This window comes from Nannochloropsis gaditana (genome assembly GCF_000240725.1).
Source record: "Nannochloropsis gaditana CCMP526 unplaced genomic scaffold scaffold070, whole genome shotgun sequence".
Taxonomy (NCBI): Eukaryota; class Eustigmatophyceae; order Eustigmatales; family Monodopsidaceae; genus Microchloropsis; species Microchloropsis gaditana.
Genome location: NW_005803883.1, coordinates 38,537 through 62,826, shown reverse-complemented (window position 1 = coordinate 62,826; position 24,290 = coordinate 38,537). Strand labels below are relative to the sequence as shown.

The 24,290-nt window shown below is 51.4% G+C and overlaps 1 protein-coding gene across 1 annotated transcript; it reads right to left on the bottom strand.

The window, feature by feature from the left end:
- Positions 1-6,772: 6,772 nt before the first annotated feature.
- OTU1 (ubiquitin thioesterase OTU1) lies at positions 6,773-8,018 on the bottom strand (the record flags this gene model as incomplete). The annotated part of the gene is made up of 1 exon (XM_005855946.1): positions 6,773-8,018. A coding segment is annotated over one exon (1,106 nt), but the record flags the coding sequence as incomplete, so codon positions are not given.
- Between the last annotated feature and the right edge of the window lie 16,272 nt (positions 8,019-24,290).

Sequence of the window (24,290 nt, the reverse complement as noted above, 5' to 3'; positions counted from 1 at the left end):
CTCCAGTACGGCCTTCACGTAGACATGCTTTTTCGCAGGTAAATGTTCTACAGCTTCCTCTTTGCATGACTCTTCTGTGGAATTTCGTATTTCTTTGCCGGGCTTCGACACGGTCGAGCGCGGGAGAGGCGACTCGGCCACGATGGACACACCAGCCATCCTCTTGCTGATATCGTCGTCCCCTTTTTCCAGTTCCGGGACCATTGCAAGGCTGGCTTTGGATGCTTCCGTCTCCGCCAGGGACCCAATCTCTTTCTCAGTCTTGAGCGAAAACTCTTTTAATTCTCTGCTTGTCGCAGCAGGCGCTGTCCCATCTTTGGCGCCGGGGGCTCCCTGACTCACCGATGTTTCTTCAGCCCTTGCTTCTGAAGAAGTTGCTTGCTGGGGTGATGGGTTCGTCTTCTCTCCCGGCGTAGAACCTGGGGCTCTGAGGCCTGCCTCCTCCTCGGCAATGTCAGGCCCTGTTGATGCCTTGACAGCCGCTTCTACCGCGCCAGTGTCCGCTTGCAGCGGTAAGGAAGCACTTTCACTGGTCGAAGTGATATTCGTCCCTGGCGGTGTATCGACATCACTTGAGGCAGTCGGCTCAATGTTGAGTTTTTGCGGCAGTGACTGCAGACCCTTCGGAGACGCCGTCGCCTTGTCCGACGCGCCCTCCACGGCCCCCAGAGAAGGCGAGCCCAGCGGAGTGCTGCTTGTCGGGGTCCCCGTCGAGGGTTTGACGATCTTGTTATCCTTGTCCAATATGGCTAGGGCCTTGCTCTCCCTCTTCACCAAGGGACGTGGATTGGGACTCGATGGGAGCGGGGTTGATGTTTGGGAAGGAAAGGTAGGCGAATAGTGCGCCGACGAAGTTGATGTCATTACGGCTTGCGAGGACCCCACGCCCACGTATCCTCTTGCCGGTGGCCCACTGTAACGTCCGCCGGGGAGGCCGGTGGACCCTCCTTGATGCAGTAGCGGCTGATGTACATGTTGAGGAGAGGATTGGTGTTGCTGCAGGTGGGAAGGTGGTTGTGGTTGGTGCTGTTGAGGTGGCAGCGGCGGAGGCTGAAAGTGCTGAGGATGGTGCCCATGCAGGGGCCCGCTCGCTCCAGGAGAAGACGCGTAATAGCCAGGTGTACCGCCGGCATGCGACTGATGGGCCGCGTAAGGGAAGGAATGGCCGCGCGGCCCCATGACCGGGAGCGGCGACGTCGCGTGATGAGGCTGGGCGTGCGGGTGCGGGTAAGACCGAGGAGCGCCTCCGCCCGGCAAGGATGGATGATGCCCATGTTCGTAGCCGCTACTGGAGGCCCCAGAGCCACCACCAGTGGGAACACTTCCCCGTCGAATGCTGTTGGGCAGCAGCGCGTTGTGCCCATGGTGCTGTTGAGAGAGATGGGCGGGTGCTGCCGAAGAAGGGTGGTGTTGGGATGCCTGCTGATGGTGAGAGGCGTGCGGGTGGTGCGCATGCGAGGCATGGTGGGAGGATGCGCCATGGTGCCCAGTCTGCGGGTCCACCCCGCGAGACAGGTGCTGAGGCCCTTGCTGCTTCGGGGGGAGCCAGGCCCCGGGTCCCTGCTGCGGCGACATGGGAGGGTGGCCGGGAAGGGCCTGGAGATGATGAGGCTGCGCTTGGTGGCCGTGATGAGGTCCGCCCTTAAGCAAAGCACCGGTGCCGTAGAGCGGCAACCCCGCCAGAACGGGAGCCGGGGGTTGGGGGTAGGGGGACGGCGGACCGGCCATTCGCGGGCCCATCGCGGGAGACTTCGGGTGGTAAGGCGGCTGCTGATGCTGATGCTGATGTGAAGGCAATGGGGGCGGAGGGTGCTGAGGAGGGTGTTGCTTGGGCGAGCCTGTGCCCCTCAGGGTGGTCAAGGGGGAGGAGGAGGGAGTCGACGCCTGGGAAGACGCCAGCCCCTTGGCACCCACATTGCTCTGCCCTCGTTGGGACGGAGCACCCTCCTCCTGGCCTTTGGAAGGCGGGGGTGGCAATGCGGACGGTGATTGATATTGCTGGTGGTGCTGAGCAATGGCGTAGGGGGACCGCATCGCTGAAGACGCCGGGTGAACGGAGCCGTGCTGACGCCGCTGGGGAAATGCCTGCTTACTGTTCATTGCGTGCTGGTAGTAGCCCTGCGTGCTCTCGTACACCTGTACGTTCTCGGCCGGCGGAGCGGAAGACACCCGCGTGGGCAAAGAAGGCATTGGCGCACCCTGATGGCTGCCGGGGTGCAGAGGCCTCGGCGAGGTAAAGTCCCCCGCAGCTTCCCCGTGCCCGCCTCGCCTCAAAGGCGCAGTCCCAAGCCGCCCGTTCCCGCAACCCCCTCCCCGCATGCCGGCTTCTCCTTGTCCGACGACCCCTGCCGTGGTCACGCTGCTCACAGGCGCATTGCTTACAATATCCTCCGCGCCACCATCAGGGACGGGCGTATGACCACTGACCGACTGCCCGGGCCCTTGACCCGGCGCTGCCTGGTGTCCGGAAAGGGAGGACGAGGTGGGCTGCGCAGCGGACGCACTCACGCTTCCAACGCTGCTACATCCTGCGCCGGCACCGGCCTTGCCAGTGGGCGGCAAGGGCGACGACTGGGGCACCGGGGGCGGGGGCAACGGAGAAGGAGAATTCTCGCCGCCAAAGCCTCCGCCCTCGCTCCCGCTTCTTGGACAGGTGTCAATGCTCAACTGAGCAGCATGGTGTCCATTCGCCGTAGTGATGCTCCTGGGTGCTTCCGTAGAGGCTAGTTTTGATGCTCCGGCACCTTTGTTTGGTGGTGTAGTCGTCCCTGCTGCTTCATGTTTCAGACGGCCGGGTGATGTCGATGTGGACATAGACTTCGAGCGGGCGCGTCGATATGATTCTGTGAAAATAGATAATTGCTTAAGTTGAGGAGAATGTGAGGAAGTTATAAACGTTCTCGGTAAAAAGAATCTTGTCGTGCCACAGCCGTATCGATTTCCCTCCCCTTCGTTTCCTCCTTTAAAACCGGCGTATAAGACTGCTACTAATTTTGGGTTTCCATATCTTCTCCGCAGTACACACAACACGGCAACATTGTGCATGTATGTGGATCGTTCTCAAGCATGTCTGATACTATGCTCGTCACGTGAGTTGGTGCACATGTGTGTAGTGTCTCCATGCTTGATATCTAAGAAAAAAGGTGGAGCGAGTCGGCTCTTACACCACCGCGCTCAAGACTGCAAATAGAATGCAGACCCGTATCCGCAACATGTAAGGAGACATGAGATTGCGAGATCGCAGTCAAGGTAGCTGAAAAAACGGTGGCTCGCGTTCCCGTGCGCCACACTGCCCGTCATGCGTGGTATTCTTCGAGGGGCGAAGGCTCCCCCATCGCGTCGGTGGCGGCGAGGAGGGCAGCCAAGGTGGGGGACAATCAATCCCACGAGACAGGTTGCGTGGCTGCTGGAACAGGGGGGGGCATCGCTTACTCGGCGTGCTCTCTATTTTCCTAGCTTTCCGAACTGCAATTGGATGGTATGATCACACTTTTCTCCTCTTAAAGGCCCGCGATCAGGATGCGTGCGCACCTGAGCGTCTCGGATGGCCTTCTCGCTGCCTGTCAGCCGCTCCACACCGTCACATCAACCAGGCTTCTCCACATCAAGATCGAAGCCGAGTGCTTGGTCCTCGCAGAGCCCCCCATTAAAAAAATAGGTAGCGAGGAGGATGATTTTCAACATTTGGTAGTGGAGAGATTGATGCAGGCGCCAAACACTGCCGCTCTCCTGCTCATCGCGATGGACGATCATCCCCCAGTACTGATCAAGTATTTGCCCTTGACATGCCCTGTTCGGGAAAAGATGCTATACTCCTCTTCCGTCGCTGATCTCAGGCGTGGTTTGGCCATCCACTTCTCATTATTTGAGACGCACGAGCTCGAGGATATGTCTTTTCTCAACTTGACTGGAACTCTGGCGTGTTGGCGTGCAACAGAGCGGGGGAACGCGATCGCTACGGCTCCGATAGACGACGGAGTTGAAAGTCCTCTCCTGTCTACATCACTGTATGGGGAGTTGGCTCCCACGGAACGAGCGGTGGCGCGAAACGTAGGCGTACGGTTGCATGGTATGAGTCATGTGCCTTTTACGATGCGCTCAGACGTGCGTGAAGCTCTTGTTCGAGTACTGGAGACGGGAAAGCCAGAAAATTGGATGGAACTTGCTTTGAAGGAAGAGAAATTTATCGTGATCGCGGTCCGCACAGTGCCATTCGAAAGGGATATGGAAAGACATGATGACAATTTGCAAGAGTCGGCAGTACACTTGTCGTCTTTACTTCCTCTTGACGAGCCGCGCTTCCTTGTTTTCACGCAACAGGATTCGCAGCACGTGTTCGTCTTTTACTGTCCACAGACCGCGTCTATTAAACAAAAATTCACCTTTTCAGCCGCGAAGAGTACCCTGATTGAGGCATTGGGTGGTTATAATATATTCGATCGCATCGTTGAAGCGACTGACCCAAATGTTACTATTCAGTCCTTGATGTCATGTTCGCGAGGCTGCAAAGAGTATGTTGATCATTCTGATGTGCTGCATCATCCTTTGCTTACAGAGACCAGGCCACGAGGCCCCAAAAGACCAAGTGCTCGTAAGTAAGTTGTGCTAGTGACTTTGTAATGGTGGAAGACTGTTCTCACAACAAAGACCAAGGAGACTCTCACTTTAATATGCGAATGATTCTGTTCCATCGTCCATTCAAGCAGGAAGCATCCTTAACGAGACCGGTTTTGCAACCTAACAACTAAGCCTTCAAATACCCCCTTCCAATCATTACGTAAAATCCCTTCAAGAAGATCGAAGAAGCATGTGAATAAATTAATTGTCCTTTGCACCTATTTGAACCTCTCACAGATTGATTGATTTTTTCTTTAATTCAAAGTTGAAGATACGTTGTAGGGTTGGGTGGAAAATCGGAGAGTTTGGGTGGAAGGGGTCATATCGGTAATTTACAATATTAATAGACGGCATAAATCTCACAGTCTGTTTGAGAGCAAATAAGAGACGTCCACAACTCTTCAGTAGGCCGCGAGCAACGTGTTGTGGGGGGATGTGAGCGAAGCCATTACTATGTTTTGCACCGGATTCTTCCCTTTATATCTGACAGGAGGTACAAGATGTACTTGAGCTTCACACACAAAATTAAATGAAATTCAGATGAGATACCATGAATCAGGCTTGCAAAATAACGGTGCTATTTGATGTGTATCTTCGCAATAGGCAGACTCAAGATTCATTGATTACCATCATATGCAAGTGTACGCTTCCTTGGGACTGGAAATTGAAAGAAACCTGTAACCGATGAGCGAAGAGAAAAGGCGAGGCTACCCAATTTTCTTTTTTTCGGCTTTGCATTTATTTTTCCTCTTCACCGCATGACTAACAATAGAAATGTTTCATGTTGTGATACATTTGGAAAAAGGTGGAAATTATCTAGTTCGTAGCTCTCTCCATCTTGGTACTCATTTATGGCAACTATCATATTTTGGGGGGGGGGGTATGTAGAACATTGCAAAACATGGGCAACCTGTGTGGATCCATCTCCGCTGACGATATCGAGGCCGCAAAAATAAGTAAAGATGTCGATCAGGCCAACGCAGCAGCTTTTAAGAAAGAGCAAGAGAAAATAAAGCTCCTCCTTCTGGGAGCCGGGGAGTCTGGAAAGAGCACTATCTTCAAGCAAATGAAACTGCTCTATGGTGCAGGAACTACCCTTGAGGACAAGAAGATGATGACTCCTGTCGTGTATGCTAATACGATTTGTGCGATGAGGATCCTTCTCGAGCAGTGCAAGCAATTTGGCTACGACGCTGAGGTAAGAGAGCCCTGGAGTTGAAGGCGTGTCTGGAGTCGAGTAGGGCTTCTACCGGTGAAATTTCGCCCCACTCATTTCATTTTTTACCTGTAAAGATTTTGGATCAAGATGCTATAGACTTGATCAACACGATCCCAGACACGGATATCGACTTAAAAATTGGATCAGCCATAAAAACTCTGTGGAAGGATGATGCGATCCAAAAGACCTGGGCGCGGCGCTCTGAATTTCAAATCGTCGAATCGGTCAAGTATTACTTCAATAAAATTGATGAAATCTCAGAACCTGACTATCTGGCTTCCGATGATGACATTTTATACGCACGCGTACGGACATCAGGAATCGTAACGGAGCGATACATGATTGACGGTACCATGTTTGAGATGTATGATGTCGGAGGACAGCGAAACGAGAGGAAAAAGTGGATACATTGTTTCGACAATGTCACAGCTATCATTTTTGTTGCTGCCCTATCTGAATATGACCAGGTTCTGTTTGAGGATTCCTCCACAAACAGAATGATCGAGGCTATCCAGCTTTTCAAAGAAATTTGCAACAACAAATTCTTTGCCAATTCTTCCATGCTTCTTTTTCTCAACAAGAAAGATCTTTTTGCGGAAAAAATTTGGGTTAAGGATATAAAGGGTGTACCTCAATTTTCAGATTACAAGGGGTGCTTAGGCGACTTTGACGCTGGTGTGGACTATTTTGTGAATTTGTTTCTCGGTGTCAATGACAGGCCTAATGAAAAGATTATTTACAATCATGTTACATGTGCAACAGACACGAAAAATGTAGAGGTAGTCATGAACGCGTGTAAAGACATCATCACACGTGGCAATCTTAAAGACAGCGGATTTATGTAGGTGGTGGAAGAAGGGCAAGGGACCAAAAGTAGATGCCACCAATACTTTTAAGAAAAGAAAAAGCCAAATACATGCTCCGATACATCAACCGTTCATATATCAATCACATACTTAAATTTATTGCTCTTAATTTTCTATGACTTGCAAACATGGTATTTTGCTGGAAAGATGCTCTCTCCTGTACAGCATTCATATTTTGTGGTATGACAAGTGCAAATCACGTGTCCATGTTCATGACGACTTGTATTCACCAAAATTCTGATGATTCGTTTCACGAGCATGGAGCAGTGCTTCCTCCTGCCCTGATAGGCCCTTATTGCACACCATACACCGCAAGGTGCAGCCAAGCAGATCAACAAATTGTCGACCCTCTTTTAACTCGGCGGCCACCGCCAGAGCTGCCTGCTTGCTGCTTTCGTCCCCTGCAGGAAACTGAGTCATGTCCAATGACTCGGGCGCAGTGGGAGATCCCGCCGCCATGGCCAAAGCATCGTAGTGCACCCCATCATACAGCAAATATATGCGGCGTGAATAGTTTTTCCCCTCCCCATACACATAAGCGTGTGCACTTTTAATCTCAATTGCTACAACTTCGCAGCCATAATATTGCGAGAGGATGAACAACTCTATTTCGCCGCCCCATTGAGCAGGGTCTTGAATCCAATCTGAGTACTGTTTGGGTGCTTTTCCGAGCACTGCCTCTGTGTACACATCGGGCGAGTTGCGCACGCAATCTGCAATGATTTTCCGCAGCTTAGGACCTATTCTCCGATTCTTCTCCATGCAGTAACCCACGGCATTAAATAGACAACTATTGTCTGCATCTATTACACGCCTAACCATTACTCTGTTCGCCGTGGTCATCCCACCGTGCGAAGTGACCGGAACGGGGGGCGCTGTCGGAACATGTTCCAGGGACTCATCTGTGATAATACCGTTCACGCATAGATCCAGAGCATTTTCAACTTCCCCATGGGATACCTCTAGAGCTTTCAATGCTACGGCAACAGAAAACCCCATGTCGATTATTTGCTGGGCCCCAGGCAACGTGACAGGAATGGGAGCCTTATCACCCGAAGTAACCTGTGTGTCTTCTTTGACGACTGTTATTGCGCTCCCGGTCTGAATCCCTAAAGAAGTCAATTCAGCTGTTAAATCCTGCAATGTCATGTCTTTGGGGGGGAATCCCGCCCGGAGCTTCTGCTGAGCCATTGGGACCCCCAAGAGCTCCTCGATTTTTATTTGAAGCTGCTGCAGCGTTGCCGAATCCTTCAAGCCCTTTAAAATAGCACTTTTTCCACCCGGGCCATTGACTTTCAATGTCAATGGCATGCTGTGAGAATATCAAGGAGTTTAAAGTCAATGTCTCGTGTATATCTAAGAACGATGCGAAAACATGAGGCAAGAAGCCTCCTCAGCTGCACGAAAAAGACATCAAGGGCGTCCCCGATAATTTGCGGGCGACGAACCCCACGCAAGCCAAGATTTCCCTCTGTATTCATTTCCAAATATTGCGTGCCACCTTGTTTTTGTCGGCCGTTGTGCTTCGCACTCTGGACGGGGCGCGGGATTGGTACGCACTGGACGTGAGCCGCCTGGACGTTACAAGGAATCAAAGTTAGGAAAGCTGGTCCTCGATGAAAATGAGGGGGTCACAGAGTATGCCGGGAGCACTAGGTAAACCACAACAAAATGCCTGATATCGACAGCAGTCTGGGATTCCGACTACGTTAAGGAAGATCGATGATGGACATTTGTGCGGCGTGCAGGCCGCGCATCCCTTGTTATCCTCAACTCGTCTCCAAGCCTTCAGCCCCTGTTGCCCTTGCCTTGTCGCCGCCGACAGTGCAGGTACTGGCACCTACTACAGCTGCTAAGCCGTCCTTACTGCTCCCATTTCAGGAGCATGTTTTATGCCGTGGCGCATTACCGCAACGAGGGGCTTCTTCTCAGCCTTATGTCCATTTTCTCCCTCCATTAACAGACTCTCCTTTCTTGAATTTGATATGCTCGATTGGTCAAGCTCAACATTTTTGTCGCGTCCATTTCCTTTTTGTTCGCATCCCTATCGTATATACATAGATAAGACAGCTGAGGGCCATCATTCAATGCACTTGACGGTACCTTGGCCTTGAACTTTGTGCACAAAGTCGTATGCACCCACGCGAAATCTCGAAAGGCTTGCGGTTTATCCGCAGACGGGTCCTTTTTTGGGTCTATATCTGCTTTTTTACGTGTAATTTACATGGCATGGCTTTCTTATTGCGGGCTGGTGTCAAAGCACGAAAAGAGTACCTGTGGCATGACAGTATACCTCAGCTCTCTAGCGGTGGGCTTAAAAGTAGATGCTTGTGTGCAGGGCCTCACCGGGAAGGCGGCAAGAAGGAATACACCGACATACACGCATTACAGGACGGTAATGAGGCCTTGTGCGCGGAGGACTCGATTGAAAATGGCGGGATGCGGTCAGAGCAAAACAAGACACTGTCATCTCGTGCTGGTGCAAAGTGAGTGGTGCTCCAGGTCGTCTTCACCGTATTTTGGACATCGCGATCGTGTAATATTTGATAATCCCACGAGTTGCTCAGTCCACTTCAAACTCTTACCACTAAATCTTTTCCCAGGAAAAAATTGAGGGCCATCCGGCAGCATGTCAACCCGCTATCCTCGCTCTATCAGAGACCTGCGAATATATCTGCGAAATGGGTCGAGGACGCTTTTGCGAACCCCAGTCTCCCGTTTCATATCGACATTGGCTCGGCTCGAGGCCGATTTTGTATATATATGGCAAGAGAACACCCTGACATGAATTTTTTGGGACTGGAAATTCGTCGCCCCTGCGTGGAGGAGTCCTTCAAGAAAATGGAGAAATACAGGGTCAAGGACAACGTGCACTTTTTAGCGCTGAACGTCAATGTTGATCTGGAGCGGATTGTAGCGGATGTGCGAAAGCACAGCGAGATTGTGCGATGTAAGTAGGCAGCGGAGTTGGTCGTGGAGGAATATCAAGTATGCCTGTCCTTTCATGGACGTCCCACTGTCAGTCTCTCTGGTGGTGACGCCTTCCTTTAATAGTCACAATACGGAATGACGTCGCATTGCAACCAGGATCAGCTGAATTACACCTTTCTTCTAATTAGCATGTCCTCCACTGGCATCCCAGACAGTGTACAATTTCCAGATCCCCACTTCAAGGCCAAGCATAAAAAGCGACGTGTCATACAACCCGCCCTCGTCGCTTGCATGTGCAGTAGCCTAAAGTCCGATGGAGGGGAGATCTTCATCCAGTCGGACGTGGAGGAGGTCGCAGTCTCCATGCGTGATGCTTTCAAAGAGTCCACTCTCGTCGCAGACGCGAGCACGTCCGGCGCGTGGATGGAGGAAAACCCACTCAAGGTGCCGACTGAACGGGAGGTGCTGACGCTCTCTAGAGGAGACGCCGTTTACCGGACAGTTTTTTGCCGGGACAACCATTGATGGACCAGAGAGTATGAAGAAAATGTAACGGACAACATTATAAAGGCTGTACAATATTTCGATTACCTGGAGTCCTCGAGCCGTCTCTTATTCTTGCTAGTCACTTCTCAGCTAAAGCCCCCTTGCCCCAGAACCCGGACCATATTGAGACTTCCTCCTCCGCCTCCTGATTCACTTCTTCTGTGTTTGTGACTTCTGTTGACTCGGTTTCCGGCTGTGATAATATGTCGGCCTTGAGTCGTTGCTGTCTCCGCTCGTTGCGCAGTCGCTGTTGCTCCTCGTCCTCAAATTGTCCCACCTTTCTTGCCTGTCCCTTCACGTACTTCTGCCCACAAAACCTACGGCATGTGCAAGCAATGTACAATTACTTGTCGAGTTTCTATGCGTCGAAAACGTTTACTAGGGAAGAGAGGCACCACAGTAAAGCAAGGTCTAGATTTGGTGTGTCCTACCTGTGGGTGTTGTACCTGCTCCAAGCTGTAAAATGATGCAAAACAATCGACAAAGCTACATCTGTGTCCAGCGTTAATCCTCCGCCCAATGTGCTGAACGCTGCATCAGCTGCGGGTCCACCAGCAACGCGCACATGAACCAGAAAGTGGCAAGCCTGAAGCTGTTCCGTTGTCAGCGTCTTACCTCTGGTTGGCGAGACAAATATGGTAGAGCCTTCAAAGGGCCGCAAGCTTACCGAAGTCGTTCGGCACGCGCTGCTTGAGCTGACGCCGATCACGTGGAATTTTTGATTGTCAGCAAATTGTCGTAGAGCTTGCCAGCTTGTGAATGACCTTGTGGGCAAGTAGTGGTGACTCCCTTCGAAGTTTAGGGAAAGAAGCGCTAGTAAAAACGCATGACCAATTCACTTTCAAGGTTACGTTTTAGATGTAAACAGGCATACCTAGATCCATCCGGACACCTACTTGTCCTCTCATGTGCTGTCAACCTTACCAAAGGAGCCATGCTTTGAAAAGCGCGGTCTTCCCACGCCTACTAGGCACAAAGAGGTCGCACCAAAGGCTACACTGCATCTAACAAGAGTTCCGGCATTTGTCTATGAATTGTTTTTCGAACATATTGCATGATTGAGAACGATAAAGAGCAAGATTTATGACAACGGGAGGACAGGGGAGGTTAACGTGCCCACCTTCTTCTCGACCTCGATAGCCACCATAAATTGACTTTGCTCCCCCTTTTCTTCCCCTGACACATTCTTGAGAATGTTTTCATGCTGCATTTGATGCTACACCGATATTTGCCGGTGTTTGGAGTTCCTAGTAAAGGGTTTGAAATACATTAGTCCCGTTGTCGTGGGAGGATAGGCTGGCACGATCGCTGGGTTCGGAGGAGCGATGATGCCCACCCACCCACGCGGAGCTCAGGAGTGGCTTCCTCCACCTGCCCTAAACACCATGACGGTCCCCAATGTTGAATTTTTTCTTCTTACTTCTTTAAAGCTTCAGGCTCTGGAGGCGACAAAAGTCTTCTCGAGTTCCGAGATGTCTCCTGCAAGAAGGCCGCGACGAGTGAGAACCCCGGCACGGCTCAGCACGCTGATAACTCTCTGGGGTTTCGCTCTGTTGATGGCGCGGTCCACCGACCTGATCGCAGATGCTGTCTCCCCTGCACGACTTCTGAAGACCTTTGTGGAGCAGCAGCAGCAGCATCGCGAAGGTTTGATAAAGACGAAGTGGGACGGCAATTATTGTTCTGGACCGGCGTCTTTGTCTACCAGGTCAGCACTGCGAGCCAGAAACGGGATGATTTCTGCGTCCACGTGCGCAAGTTCTGTCAAAAAAGGTGTAGAGAGACCGATTCGCATTGTGGAAAGGAGGGCTTTTATTGGGGGAGGCGACGGTGGAGGTTTGACAGACGTTTGGGGTGTAAGTAACGGGAATAGGGGGCTCTCAAGGCAGGTCAGCTGCTTGGCCAGTGATATGGGTCTGAGTGGACTTGGAGGCATGGCAGCAGGCTATGCAGCCAAAAGATTTGGGAGATTGTTAAGTTTTGCGTGTGGCTTCGTGCTGGTGTCCATGAAGGTCGCCGAGGAGCTCGGGTACGTAGCCGTGGACTGGGAGAAGATCGAGGGCGACGCCCGCCGGATCGGTGGGTCTGTGTGGGGCGATAACGGAGTGGTTCGGCGGAGGGCGAGGAGGCTTACCCGCTCATGGCAGGTGGAGTTAGGGCCCAACGCTGGTATCGCGGGTTCCTTCCTGACAGGCTTTGTCTACGCATTTAATGTGACATAGACGGGGAGAAAGAGGACTGTGCAGAGCGCGACAAATATAACTTTCGATGCGCAGAGTACGTGCGGCTGTTAGATAATTGTGTAGAGCAAAGATATACAAACTAAGAAAACGATAGGTGATGCCGATGCTCGGGTACTTGGGCTAGCAACGACTCCTTGGTTACGTTCCTTCCACGCTTCTCAACCAGCTCTTATCTACGAACGTTTCCACCCCGCCCTTTTGCATTCGCATCGGGTCCGCGGCGTAAGTCCTGCACAGAGAAATGTAGGACGCTCTTGTCCCCACCGTAGACGTCCCCGCCAATCAACTCGCCGATTGGATATCTCGCCGTCGGCATCCACCCGCCTAAGTCTTCTTCCTGGGTCTCGTCGCTGACACCGCCCTTGATATACAAGATACCATCGTCTGGAACCCCTTTTAAAGGCGCGGAAGGTGCTGCATGAAGCTTGTCCTTCACCCAGCCGACGAAGCGAGGCATGGCCGTCACGGAGCGGCCCGTAACGAAATTGAATCTCTCGCGGACTTCTTCCACCCGAGTGTGCCGCACCCTCACGTTTTGGAGACCCAGGCGGACAGCCATGTCACCAACGACTCGCACCTTCTTCCCTATCGAATCCACCAGCCAGAACTTGACTTGCGGACAGCAAATGGCCAGGGGGAGGCCCGGGAAGCCCCCCCCCGTCCCAACGTCCATCACTTTTGTGCCCTCTGCTGCCTTGGACAAAAGTTTTGATATCCCCATGCAGGGAAGCACGTGGTGTGAAAGCACATTCTCCACGTCTTTTCTGCTGATGACGTTCACCTTACAGTTCCACTCTTGCACGAGGGCTCCGAGGCGCTCGAGCCTCTCCCACTGAACAGGCGTCAGCTCCGGAAACCGAGCTTTCGCCTGCGCCGTGAACCCCGCACGTGACACCGGTATTTGTTTTTGGGGATCTCGAGCAGCAGAGACCTCCTCTGGCGTCTCCTGCTCAGTGATCTTGGTCCGCTTTCTCTTCTTCCTTTTCGTGTCCTTTGCTTCTTTCCTGCCTGTACTCGGCATCGTGCTATCAAGGGCGATCTCATCCCCGCCCTTCATTTCGGCTTGTACAAGAATATAATGCACAGGGAACACTCAGAAGGACATACAGAGCATACACGATAGGAGGACACTCAGGGAGCTGTTCGTCTGCTGCTGCTGCGTGCTTGAAGTCCCTGTTCAGGTCTCGTTCTCGGGCTTCAGATTTCGCCTTCTCTATGCCCGTGCCACGCCTTTTTTTTCGCTCTGATTTTCCCCAGTGTTTTCTAAGTGTTGAAACGAACAAATAGGTAGTCCAATAGGGCACTTGATGAGTTTCACGCGATTGAATAGCTTAGGACGACGCGTAGTTAGGTGGGAGTGCTCGCCTGCGCTCGCCGTCGTGCCCCTGCGTGAGCCACCGCCCCCGCCTCGGAGGATACCTGCCTGCGAGACACGTACCCCCTAGACGGAAGGCGGCGCCGATGCGCCTGGACGACCTGCATAAACCATACAAAGTACAGTGACGCACAGAGTGGCTTATCTTTAAGTAAGTCGCACTGCCGGAATGCTGTGTTGATCATTCATTTTCCTCTTCTCTTACGTCTCTCAATCCGGCCGAAGTCAGACCCCGGGAAATGAAGGCCATGGCTCCAATACTACTCGCATGCTGCATGTCTGGGGCTAGCGCTGCCGCTGCAGCTGACGGCTTCATGACCCGTTGTACCCGTGCCTTTGTTTGGCCAATGGCTCCCAAAATGACGTCGTTCGCGGCTCGTCGTACATTTTGTACAAGACATGCCCTGATATCGGCGGCTTCGACTGTAGCTGAAGGCAAAGCACTTGATGGACGTGTGCACACGGAGCATCCAATGAACAATGTGCCCGTAACCCTTTCCGGAAAAATTGGTCGGGACTTGCATCGGAACCCTAGCCATCCTCTAGGTATCATCAAGGACCGCATCGAGGGATACTTTAAAGAGCGCGCCGCCACCACGGGCGTGGCGGTGGAGTGCTTCGACAACCTTTTTCCCGTCGTCCCGATCGTCAATAATTTTGACGATTTGCTGATTCCGCCTGACCACGTATCTCGGTCACCCATAGATACCTACTATGTGGATGACAAGCAAGTGCTCCGCACGCACACGAGCGCGCATCAAAGTACCATGCTGGGAAAGGGGTTGGAGGCTTTCCTAGTCACAGGAGACGTTTATCGACGCGACGAGATTGACAGGACACATTATCCTGTTTTCCATCAGATGGAGGGCGTGCGGATCTTCCCAGGTCTGCTTGAAAGCCGCGGGAGTCGGGAGGAGGGGGTGAAGGAAGTGGAGAAGGACCTAAAGGAGGCCTTGGAGGGGATGGTGGTGACGCTCTTTGGCGATGTTGAGCGGCGATGGGTGGACACGTATTTTCCTTTTACAGACCCCTCGTTTGAGCTTGAGATCTTCTACAACGACGAGTGGTTGGAGGTTTTAGGCTGTGGAGTGATGCAGCAAGAAATCGTCCGACGAGCGGGGAAGGGAGAGACGCTGGGATGGGCCTTTGGGCTGGGGTTGGAGCGTCTGGCCATGGTTTTGTTCCAAATTCCTGATATCCGACTGTTCTGGTCGACAGATGAACGCTTCACTAAACAGTTCGAGGCGGGAAAGATCACTACATTCGCTCCTTTCAGCAAGTATCCTCCCTGCTATAAAGACGTGTCTTTTTGGATAGATAAGGTGGCAGGATTCAACAACAATGATTTTTTTGAGATCGTCAGGGGAGTGGGCGGAGATTTGGTCGAGTCCGTTGTGCTAGTGGATGAGTTCGTGCATCCGAAAACGGGGCGGGCGAGCAAATGCTTTAGGGTCAACTACCGGTCGATGGAGCGTTCTTTGACGAACGAGGAGATAGATGTCTTACAGGAGGAGGTTCGCACTCAAATGTCAGATGCGTTGAAAGTCGAGTTACGGTAAAACGGTGGTGACATGCAGTCCCCATCATCAGGAGCGGCTATTGGCTGTGGCCAGTATTGTCCGCTCCTTAGTTTGGCATCGTGGCCCTCGTCAGGTCTGAGAGATGGTCTGCGGGGACATGCCGGGGTTGGAAGCGAGCTCATGCAGGGCAGCAGGCAAGTCTCACGTAAGTCGAAGAAGCATCAAATTTGCATTGCAGGGAAGAGCGATCAGTTTTACGGGGGCTTCATCAGCAGCTCTCGTCGTGCAAGCTCTTTTTTTAAAATATCATGAGGCTTTATCTTTACTGTGACAAGTATTTTCGATGCGAAAATCCATGCTTTTTAAGGCCATCACTGGGCTTTCGGCAAGCTTGCAATCGCTTTTCTCGTCTTGGGAGACTTTCTTACTGCCTCTATTTTCGCTTGAAATACCGCTGACGCTGCTGTCGGAGGCCTTGCTATGTGCATTTTTTTCTTGCTTCACGAGTTCAATGTATGAATATATCACACTACCCGCCACAGATACGGTGACGCCCCAAAAATTGCTCCAGCTAAAGACGTAGTCCGGGAGGAAGAACATTGAAAAGTATGTTGTGGCTACAACAAAAATGGGAGTGCGACGGTAAATTGATTGGAAAGAGGTAATAAGACAGGTGTTTATGACAGTATAGCACTAGGTCGGCGGGTATAGTCAAGGTTTCAAATACAAGCACTGACCAAGGTTCTTGAGGCAACCCACGACGGTAGTGGTGAGGGCACTATTGTGATGCGTGCAGAGGAATGTGGCATAGTTCAATAATGAGCCCGTCCCTGCTGCGAGAAAGAATACAATCAGAAATGTGGGATCTTTCAAAGAGGGGAAATTCTTGATTGCTTGCAGCTCCCTCGGACGACAGAAGAGTAGAGTAGTCATGAAAACAGCTCTGTACGTGGCGAAATGGAAAGTTATTGAATTGTAAAGAGATAAGAGGACAATTTTATTGAAGTTCAAATATAAACGTGAGGGGTGGAGTATGTCGTTTACGCACCCGAAAAGGCTATTGTAGTACAACACAGCCATTTTGCTGATATTAGAGGATGTCAAAGTCCGCTTCATGATCACTCCATTTAAGGCCGTAAAAATATTATTACCGAAAATGAACAGGTAGCCCACAGGATCAAAAGACATGTCAGCGAGACCCGCCAAAACAGCGCCAAACACCATCAAAAATACGCTAAATTGCACAGACCTCGAAGCGGCTACGCCTAATATAAGCCATTCTAGGCCCATTGTCATGGGTATAGAGAAGCGTCGTAGCACAGTAAACATGGGCAGAGAAATCTTTTGTGTACCGCCTAGGCCGCAAAGAACATTTAATGAGCCGACCAAGGCTAGTGGCCACAGGCACCGCAGCACGTTCGAGGAGAGTTCCGGAATATCCACACGACCGCGCAATTTCAACGCCAATAAAATTCCTCCCGTGAAGACGTATTGACATGCAGCGACAGCAAAAAATGATGGGAATCCCAAGAAACCATGCGCAGGAGAAGCTAGCAAAGCTTTGTTGACAAAGATAATTGAGAAGGAGGTAAGGGCAAAAAATAGTGCGCTACCAAGCTTCTGCGCGGACGTAGAGGTAGGTTCGCCCGAGTATGCCATCAATCTTTGATCCTGATTCGAATCGAGATGTTTTCTGGGCACCTGAGCCTTCGCTGTTGCTGAAACCAAAGCTGTACGTGGGGGAAGCTTCAAAGAACCGCCCTCTCTGAACATCGCGGGTCCCGCAAAAAGTGCCTTCAGACTTGAGGCAAAAAGAGGCCTCTGGCCTCCCTAATATAACAAAACTATTTTAAAATGCAAAAAGTTGTAAACATAAAGGAGAGAATGGATGAAACACTTCTCATTAACGTGGGAAGAGCAGGGTCGATTATACCGTACTCGCATACGAGCCATAATCCGTCTTCTCTTGCTTGTCGGCGATGAGAAGCGGCAAAAAAAATGTGATCTCCCGATCGAATGCAGCCACTCTTCTCTAGGATAAACGATGGCCGGCATCTCGCAAGTCGTTCAGAAAAACAGGAGGCGAGCATGGCCGGAGTCTGCTGGCGAGAGACGGCGAGGGCGAGTGGAATGAGCGAGTTCCGACTCGGACGTTTCGGGGCTTGTGACACGGAAAGCGATTTTATGTTTGACGCGAAACCTATGAATGCATAACAATCACAGCGCGGACAAAGCTAGGCGCTGCAGAGAACTCGAGAACATCACGTATGACAGCTTACTCATATTCGTCGGGGGCATGGCGAAGAAGCATTTTTCGCATCGAACAGCTACTCCGCGCCACTATTGTGACCATCATTGTACTTACAAAGTCACGCGTGGACGCTGAGGACGTGCTGAGACTCGGAGGTAACAGAGAAACGTGTTTCGGTAGATCGCGGGTCCAATGGGTTGCAGTGAAAGGGAAAAACAGGAATCTCCATCACACACAAACCTCCCCCATCAAATTGATGTTTTATTACTACGCAGATGAAATTGATCATCGGAACGTGCCACCAATGGGGAAATTTTTTAATCTGAGCCATGATCAAATTGAAGGGGTGAGTTGGTACGCCAATGATCGGATCCAGGGTCTCCTTACAGAGGCACATGTGGGCAAGGCAGATAGCTTCCAGAGTGAGGAAGCGAGTGCTGGCAGTCAGAGGGGTGGCACCCAACACCATCCTTTTTGGCCATTGCAGAGAAATGATGTAATTGGATTGTTTCTCACAGCTGTTGGACTTATGATAGCAGCGGGAGGCGGGATAGGTATGTGCTAGGAGGGCAGTCGGTCCTTGAAACCGCTCGGGCATGTTAGAAATTGATGTTTAGCATGCAAATTTTTAAAACATCACTGTACGAGTAAGCACATCGTTAGATAAAATATGTGCTGTAATTCCATGTGAGGTATAAGACCGAGGAACGAGCCTTTGGCCTGATCATAATTTCCGAATTGCCGTATGTACAGGTGGTGGTGGGATTCTGGTGCCAATTTTCATACTTGTCATGGGGTTTAGCCCCAAATACGCAATTCCTCTATCAAATGTGACAATCTTGGGAGGATCGATCATGAACATGGTGATGAATGTCCCTAAGCGGCACCCTTCGGCAGATCGACCTCTGGTCGACTGGGACCTCATTCTCATCATGGAGCCTCTTACTATTGGAGGCGCGCTTGCTGGCAGCTTTCTCAACAAAATCTTACCGGAGTGGCTGCTGGTCATCTGTTTGGTGATTCTCCTAACCTATACAGCGCAAAGCACCTTGAAAAAGGGGCTCCGTGTGTATCAAAAAGAGAGTCAGGCCATGGCTCAGGCCAGGTAGGCGTCTTCCTTCTGCTCCTCTGTTAGTGCCTGTCGCGTGTTCTGTTTTCTTTTTACATATGATATTTTGTCGTATGATTTATTTTCGATGCTTACTATGCCTTGTGATGCCCCTATTCCACAGCCGACCTCAGTCAAAGCAACTAAAGGACTTGGCAGCCGCGGAAAAAAATTATGAGGACGATGAAGAAAAAACCTTGCTACTTTCACCTGATGAGTATGAAAATCCTCAAGACAACATCGCCAAAGCCGATTTGCAGGCCATTCTGGACGAAGAAAGGGGGACGCCTTGGGTGAAAGTTCGACTTTTGATATTTTGCTTCTTGGTTGTGCTTGTCCTGAATATCTTCAAGGGCGGGGGCTCCTTTTCGTCGCCATTGGGAGTCGAGTGCGGTAGCTTCGCTTTCTGGTTCTTGACCTCCATGGTCTTTGCCTGGGTCGTGTGTATATCGCTGTACGTGCGCGCGGATCTGATAAAAATGTATTACCTGAAAGCCAAAATTGGTTACAAGTACGCTAAGGGCGATATCGAATGGAACGAGTGGGCCACGATAAAGTACCCCTGCGTATGTTTTTTCGCGGGTTTTTTCGCAGGCATGTTTGGTGTTGGCGGTGGAATCGTCAAGGGTCCTTTAATGCTGGAAATGGGGGTGGACCCGCTGGTTGCTGCCGCATCCTCCGCCTGTATGATCCTATTCACATCCTTCACGGCCACTACAAGTTTTTACATCTTTGACCTTCTCATCTATGACTATGCTGTGTGGCTTTTTATAATTGGATTTTTGTTCACGTCGGTAGGTCAATATGGCCTTAGTTATCTTATGAAGCGGTATAACCGCAACTCGTATATTATATTTTCCATTGGTGCGGTCGTTGGTTTGTCAGCTCTACTCATGGGTCTACAAAGCATCATCTCGCTTTTCTCGGGTCCAGGGTCCGGGGGAAAGGCAGGGGGCGCTATATGTGATGCAGCTGAATAGGCGGACATGAATGAGTCTTGAAAGGCCACGAGGCGAGGTAACAGCAATGGTATATCCGTTGCGATCTTAACCTCGTCTATCGACGTGACTGGGAAATAGGCGAGATGTGGTTATATTTTCAGGAAATTCGACATTCCTGTCGGCATCTTCATCACGTGTGTGAATAGCGTAGCATCAAAGAATCAAACAGGAGCTACGGAAGTCATACTTAAAGAGTAAAAATAAAGGTCCTCACACGAGAGTCAGCGGATTTGAAAAATTAGAAACGGTCGTATACTCATCGATTGTATGGATCTCTAAATTCTGTGTGCCTTCATGTTTTGGATTTAAAGTTCTACGCGACATATCACAAAATTATTCTCCCTCCAAACTGAATTCAGGAGCTAGATGAACTGATTGCTTCGATGAAAGTTGATCCAGGGTTAAAAAAGTACAACGAACACGATTCCTGTACACCTCTACAATGCACGCCTCCCGGACAAGGACTTGCTCCACGTGCGTCGGGGCTTGGACCGAATTAAGGCAACCGGCATCCAACCCGTGCGTCTCCTGGCCATAATCCTCGCTTCCTTCGTCATCCTCATCCGATTTCTGGTCGCTGCTGCTGTCACTTTCAAGATCCGTCTCTCTGCGATCACGGATCGCCTTAACACTGCACGATTCTGAGAAGACCGAGGGTGCAATTATAGCGCGCAGGCAACTCTCGTGCCCGTGGACGTTCCCCAACGCCCACTTTCGCACGCGTTTATTAATAATTTCTACCTCCATCTGGGAAGTGTGCGAAGCTTGATTACACTTGAACCATGAATGAGGAGCAAAGATGAGCAAATTCTGGCTATTAAAGTAGCATGCTTGCTCTAGCTCCTCCACCACCCAGTCATCCTCCTTAGTTTTTTCGTCAGATGAGACACCGCCGGTGTCATTGCATGGGAGCACGAGCCCGCGCATCCCACCGTACCAGAAAGCGCAACCTCTCATTGAACCGTGCCTGTCTAAGACCTCGTTACTTGTTTCCGCTGCAAAATCGGCAGCGCCCGCAAAAACGATGGGAATGGACTGACTGATACGGCCCAGAAGATCCCACACCTCGTTGTGCCATCCCGCTTCACAATTTGACATCGTACTGGCTTGTTCAAATAACGTTGAGGAGACTACAACCAGTCGAGGCCTGAGGCGATTAATACCACAAATTGCCTTCTGCAGCTGTGGGCCCATATGCTCATTATTTTCACAGCTCAATCCCCCCAAGTACACGAGGAAAAATGGCCCCATGAAGGTGCCTTGATCCGCTCTACTCAGACCGTAAACTTCCTTCCCGCTCCAATCTATTCGTCCCAATATGCGAGATTTAGCCGATTCTGCTGTGCTACACGGAGAAAATGGCGGCGATGAACTCAACCCAAGCTGCGCGAGCCGCAAAACCCGAGGTTCTCCTAGACGCCCGTGTCGCTCCAGCAAGTGAAGCACCACCGCACGCTCGGGCATCTTCAAACCAAGCATACTTTCAGCAAATTCCGATCCTGGCGGCCTCGTGCTAATCGCATGAGTGATACATTGTGCTGCTAAATCTCGCAGTTGGGCTTCGCGCGGAGAGGCCTCACTGACCACTGGTGATGAATCCGGCAGCCGGTCTTCGCTTGCCACCGTTGTGGATGTGCTGTCAGGAAGCATATCTCCCTCTGTTGAGGAGGAGGAGAAGAAGGGGTGCGAGAGGATAGCAGCATGGCCTCGTGCGTCGTTCATGGCGTTCCGAGAGGACCCCAAGCGCTCATGTGGACGCCGGCGTAGAAGCTTCAAGATGAGGTCCCTCGCGTGCGGAGGAACAACTGCCGGAAAGCGAAGACAGCATCGTCGTGAACGGAGAAAGACGAGGTATGGAGCTGGCGCCCGGAAGGGAGACACTCCGACCAAGAACTGGTACAGGCAACAACCCAGTGCCCACAAATCTGCCTCCATAAAAGTCTCTTGACTCCTGCTGGCCTCCGGGCTCATATATTCTGGCGTGCCGACGAAATCTGGCCCGTTCAAATCTGTCTCAATCACGTCTTTAGCAGTCCCGAAGTCTATGAGCTTCAGTCGGCCCCGGGCGGTAAGGACCATGTTCTCGGGCTTGACATCGCGGTGTACAATTCCCTCTCCATGAAGAAATCTCAGCGCTTCAACCACTTCTCGCGTATAAAAACGAGCCAAAGTATAAGGCACGCCAACGCTCACCAAGCTTTTCCCCTCGGCCTGCAGGCGCTGCCAGACCTCCCCGCCCGCGCAGTACTCCAAAAGCATGTACAAGCAATAGCAGTCTTGAAACGCATGATAAAGCTCGACCACATTGGGGTGACGAAGGCGGCTGAGAATTCGCCGTTCCATGCTTATTTCGTTGGCCACATTGGGATGTCGCTTTTGCACGCGCTCTACTTGGGCTTTTTCGAGAATTTTCAGGGCGAAATGCTCTCCCGTCTGTCGGTGCTTCACAAGAGCTATTCGTGAGAAATTCCCTTCCCCCAACGTTCCCAAAACTTCCAGGTCTGCAGGTGTCACACGCTTTCGAGGATCTTTGGCTGTCTTAATTGCCGCAATTTCCCGTGCTCGCGCCTCCTTCAATCTGCGCTCCTGAAGTCGGAGGTCGGGGTTGCCCGGGTCCTGCGCGAGGCCTCTACTGATGGCCTGATGATAAAGAAGGGTGTGCCCGATGTGTCAGAATGCAACTTAGCCACTTCACCGTTGTGAATAGACAAGAATGAGGAGACATCGCCTAGGCTTGAAGGGTGCCTGGCATGTTCTGATGGATTACGGAAGAGCAGAGTAGGAAAAACGATAAGATTAAATTACCTCGTTTGCCTCTCCAAACTTTCCCATTTCCAAACAGGCTTTTGCCAAGCGATAATATCCCTTTGGGAAAGGAATATCCACAGGAGCTAATTCCAGGCTTTGACGCGCATCTACCGCTGCTTCTGCCCAATTTTCCAGCAAGAGGTTACAGGATGATCGATTCGACAAGTAAATGTAGGCAGTGGTTGGTCCCGAGGGGTCAAGGGTCAAGGCCTGCGAATAGCATTCTAACGCTGCCCTGAACTTTTTTTCACGATAAAACTGATTTCCCTCTTCCTTCCAATCTAATGCCGTCTTCTTCGGCCTCTCAGATGGTGGACGGTGATCAGAAGGAGATGGTGAAATAGTTGGTGACGCCATCATAAGGCTGACCGGCAAAAGCACCTTTGAAGATAAGTTAAGCAAAGCTCACATACCTGTAGTTCCACCATCCTATCCAAGTAGAAGAGGAAAAAAGTTCAACAAATAAAAGTAGACGTGAAGGGATATGATTTCAAAAAAGCGTAACAAGATGGCAGACTGCTGGGGCTCTGGGCTTCTCGGGCTTCCTCGTAAATTGCGCGCAATGTATCGCGTTAGCAATTAGAACTGTTGCTGTCCTACGGCTCATGACGAGAAAGCCTCCAGTCTGTTACATTCACATGCGCCGCCAAAAGGCGGGACAGACTTCAAACTGTGGGCGATGTGTCCGCAGGACGAGCAGGGAGGGGCGAGAGCCGTCATGGGGTAGTGGGGGGGCGTATCCTTCCGTCAAGGAGCACTTCTACTTGGCCCGACGCGCGCGGTTCCTCTCCATGCCGCAAAAGCAACACTCACGCGCGCGCCTACTCCCCACCGAATACAGCTAGCAAGGGAACGGCAATGGACAGAAGAAGGTGGTCACCTTGCACGCAGTGTGCTGGCAGTGCCGCACAAAGCCTGTTTGTTCTTATCCTTGTTGTCGTTTCCTGCGTGGAGGGTTTTCGATTCTCCTTTCCAACCAAAAGGTAAGAATACTTGACGCCAGCGTGTGAGTAATTGATCCGCTAACAGGTATCAAATGACTTTTGGCGTATTCTTAGTCTTTCTCGTCCCAAAAGGCGCTCACCGACTGACTTCGTCTACAACCACGCGGTCACATGATTCAAGCCGAACCCATTCTCTGCCTTGCCCGTGTTCACGCATAACAGAAACCGTCTTCCAAGTCCTAAGCTGGTGCTTTTTGCGACGGATACTGACGCGAAGTTGGGAGGAGTGAACGTGACAGTGGTGAGTTCCGATGAGGCGGGCGGGGACACATGCCATAGTGCTCACGCCTCTACGTACTTCCTGTCTGCTCCGCTGATGCCCGAACTGAAGCCATCTATTCCAGGACCGAACAAAGCTTTGACAAATAATGATGAGGAGAAAATCGCTCTGACCAGACCGACGTCAGAAGTAAGCAGTCGACCAAAAGTTGGAGTCAGCGCTCCACCAAGCTCGTCTGAGTCTTCGAAAGTCGTTGCAGCTCCGACACCAGCGAAGTCAACTTCGGCCCCTGTCAAGGCTCCTACGCCCAAACCGATAATCGGGAGTAAGAAATCTGTTGATGCCATTCCGGGAGAGGCCCCCACAAAGCCCAAGTCTGCCGACAAGCCACAGAAGCCTGTCAAGCCGCTGGACCGTGCGCGCCTGATCGAGGAAATCGCCACAGCAATCGGTGGAACTGCTGTCGGCTTTATATTGGGGACTTGGCTTGAGCGCCAGGCACAGAGCGACGAAGCCACTTTGACGGCAGCGTCCGGTGCGACAGTGTTGGGGCTCGTGTCGTACATCGTCTCCCGCGCCGA